The 2,447-nt window shown below is 41.0% G+C and overlaps 1 protein-coding gene across 1 annotated transcript in view; it reads left to right on the top strand.

The window, feature by feature from the left end:
* Window positions 1-515: 515 nt before the first annotated feature.
* Window positions 516-2,447, top strand: part of LOC113947489 — a 6,519-nt gene continuing 4,587 nt past the window's right edge. Inside the window, exons 1-2 of the mRNA XM_027644080.1 lie at window positions 516-607; window positions 706-850. Coding sequence (XP_027499881.1) covers window positions 516-607; window positions 706-850 — 237 coding nt within the window. The remainder of the gene's footprint in view (window positions 608-705; window positions 851-2,447) is intronic.

Here is a 2,447-nt window from a genome sequence, read left to right as displayed (position 1 = left end):
TCAAAGAGTAAATACAACATATGTATAGAGATGCTTCGTGTAGACAACTTCACTACCTGTCTTAGCTTCTCTCTGCATCTTTCAGGAGAAACAGCAATAAAAGCACTTACTGATTATTTTTAAAGTTTCTGTTCCTTATCACTGCATTATTATGCATTATTATGAACTGCATTATTGTGAGACCTGGCAGCACCACCCTGCAGCTAGGCTCAGGGGCTCAAGTGGGCTTGGTACAAGCACAGGACAAAAATATAGCCCTAGTCCCCAAACTGTAGCGGTAACCTCCAGACATAAGATACCAGCTGTGCAGCCATATCTGCAGAGGAATAGTGAGACAGTACTAATTGATCTTATATTGGTTGTCAGCCCTTCTTTCTCTTACAAAGCAAAGCTGTTTGTGTAACACCTGTCATTGCAACCATAAGTTTGCAATAGCAGTCAAGGAACTGAAAGACCTAGCATGGATTTACCAAGGGTGAATTATATGTAACTAACCTGATCACCTGCCTTGATCTATGGATGATGGGACAGCAGTGGATAGGAGGCTTTTGGCACAATCTCCCACAGCTTCCTTTCTGAGACAGAGAGAAAAACTGATTGAATCATAGTGAGTAATGGTTCATACTCTACAGGGAAGCTGGTTACAAGTGCAGTTCTTCATAAGTCTGTATTGATTCGTGTCCTGTTTCATATCCATATCAATAGCCCAGAGGAGGACTCAGAGTGCACTTTCATCAAGTTTGTGGACAACATCAAATTAAAGCATATAGTCAACATGCTCCAGGGAAGGGCTGCCATTCAGAGGGGCTTAGACAGGCCAGATGAATGTGAAAACAGGGATCTTATAAAAGTCAGTGAGGACGAGTGCATTTGGTGTGGACTTACCCCTGCATTTCTATGGTCTGGGGAGCAACTCTGATGGGAAGGAGCTCAGGTGCTCTGATGGTCAATAGCCAAACATGATGGAGCACGAAGCCCTTGCAAGGATGAAGGCTAAGAGAATCCTGGGCTGCATCAAAAGAAACGTAGTCAATAGACTGAGGGAGGTGATTTTTTGCTTTTACACAGCATTCGACAGATCTCGTATGGAACAGTCTAGTTTGTGTGACTGCAATTAAGGAGGACTTTAATAAACTTCAGCTTGGAGGGCCACCAAGACAGTTTGAAGCTGGAACATTTGCCCTGTGAGGATATGCCAGGAAAGCTGGACTTGCTCATCCTGGGGAAGGGGGAACCTAGTAACATAACAGCCTTCCAGTTCCTGCGAGGGAGTTATCAAGAAATTGAAGCCAGGCTCTGTACTGAAATTCAGAGTGAGTGGATGACAGAGAGTAGTCAAAAATAGACAGAGAACTTAATGTAAGGAAAAAAATGTCACTGAGGATTATTAAGCACTGGAACAGGTTGTGGAATCCCCATCATTGGTGGTGTTCAAGACCTGACTGAAAAAGGCACTGAACAACCTTGTCTTAGTTTAGTTTTTACCCTGCTGTGAGCAGGAGGTTGGACTAGAGACCACTTGAGGTTCCCTCCAACTTGAACAACTCTCTGGTTCTAACCAAATATTAATTTTGGACTAAAGTCAAGAAAACCTTACCCTTCAGAAAATTTTAGAGATTTTGTATAAATGCCTGTCACCTGACTTAATAGCAAGCCTGCTGCATGGGCAAGTTTTAGAGAAGTTATGGTCCTAGAGTTATTTTAACAATCTGGTTTTATTAATGCCCCAGTAAAGTGAAATTAGAAGGAGATACTGCCACCTGTTTTGGTTGCACTTTAAAAAACAAATTCCTTAACAAAATAAGAGTGTATTCATCTCAAGAATTAAACAAAATCTGTTCAGATTTCTGAATAAATCTCTGAAAACAAGGGTGAATCAGAAAACAGGAGCATTTTGTTTTCTTATTATTCCTTTAGAATTTATTAAACATTAAAAAAAACTCAAAGCCACACTTCTACCTTACTTTTTTTCTTACAGAAGGATTTCTAACTTTGTCATTCTTGAGATTTGATTTTTTTAACAGAAAGACTTTTATCTAAAATTTATCTCTTCCAGTTTTTCCATTAAGATGAAATATCTGCTACATTTTTTACAGAACTTTTGTCTATATTGCAGTGGAATTGATCTGCAGACATTTCAGCACATCATTCAAGACTGATTGTCCAAAAGAGAAAGCCCTACACAAGTGTTTGTGGAAGCAGCTGGGGAATGGGTGCATAAGTCCACATAAGGAGCAAGCACCTTTCTTTGGCTCCAGTGGTGTTTGACCTTCACCCATCTGGTGACCAAGTACTGTGATGGCCTGGTCCTGTTTCTACAGAGGCTACCATGTGTTTTGACAGTGACCTCAGCAAGACATAGATGGCTGTGTGGTAGAAAGTGTTTGGATGTGACTAGGAAGGAAATTGCCCACAGGGTTGCGTCTCCCTGTTTCTTACCTGGCATA

This window comes from Corapipo altera, unplaced genomic scaffold (genome assembly GCF_003945725.1).
Source record: "Corapipo altera isolate COAL_440 unplaced genomic scaffold, ASM394572v1 0, whole genome shotgun sequence".
Lineage (NCBI taxonomy): Eukaryota > Metazoa > Chordata > Aves > Passeriformes > Pipridae > Corapipo > Corapipo altera.
This window is presented reverse-complemented; position numbering and strand designations above follow the sequence as displayed.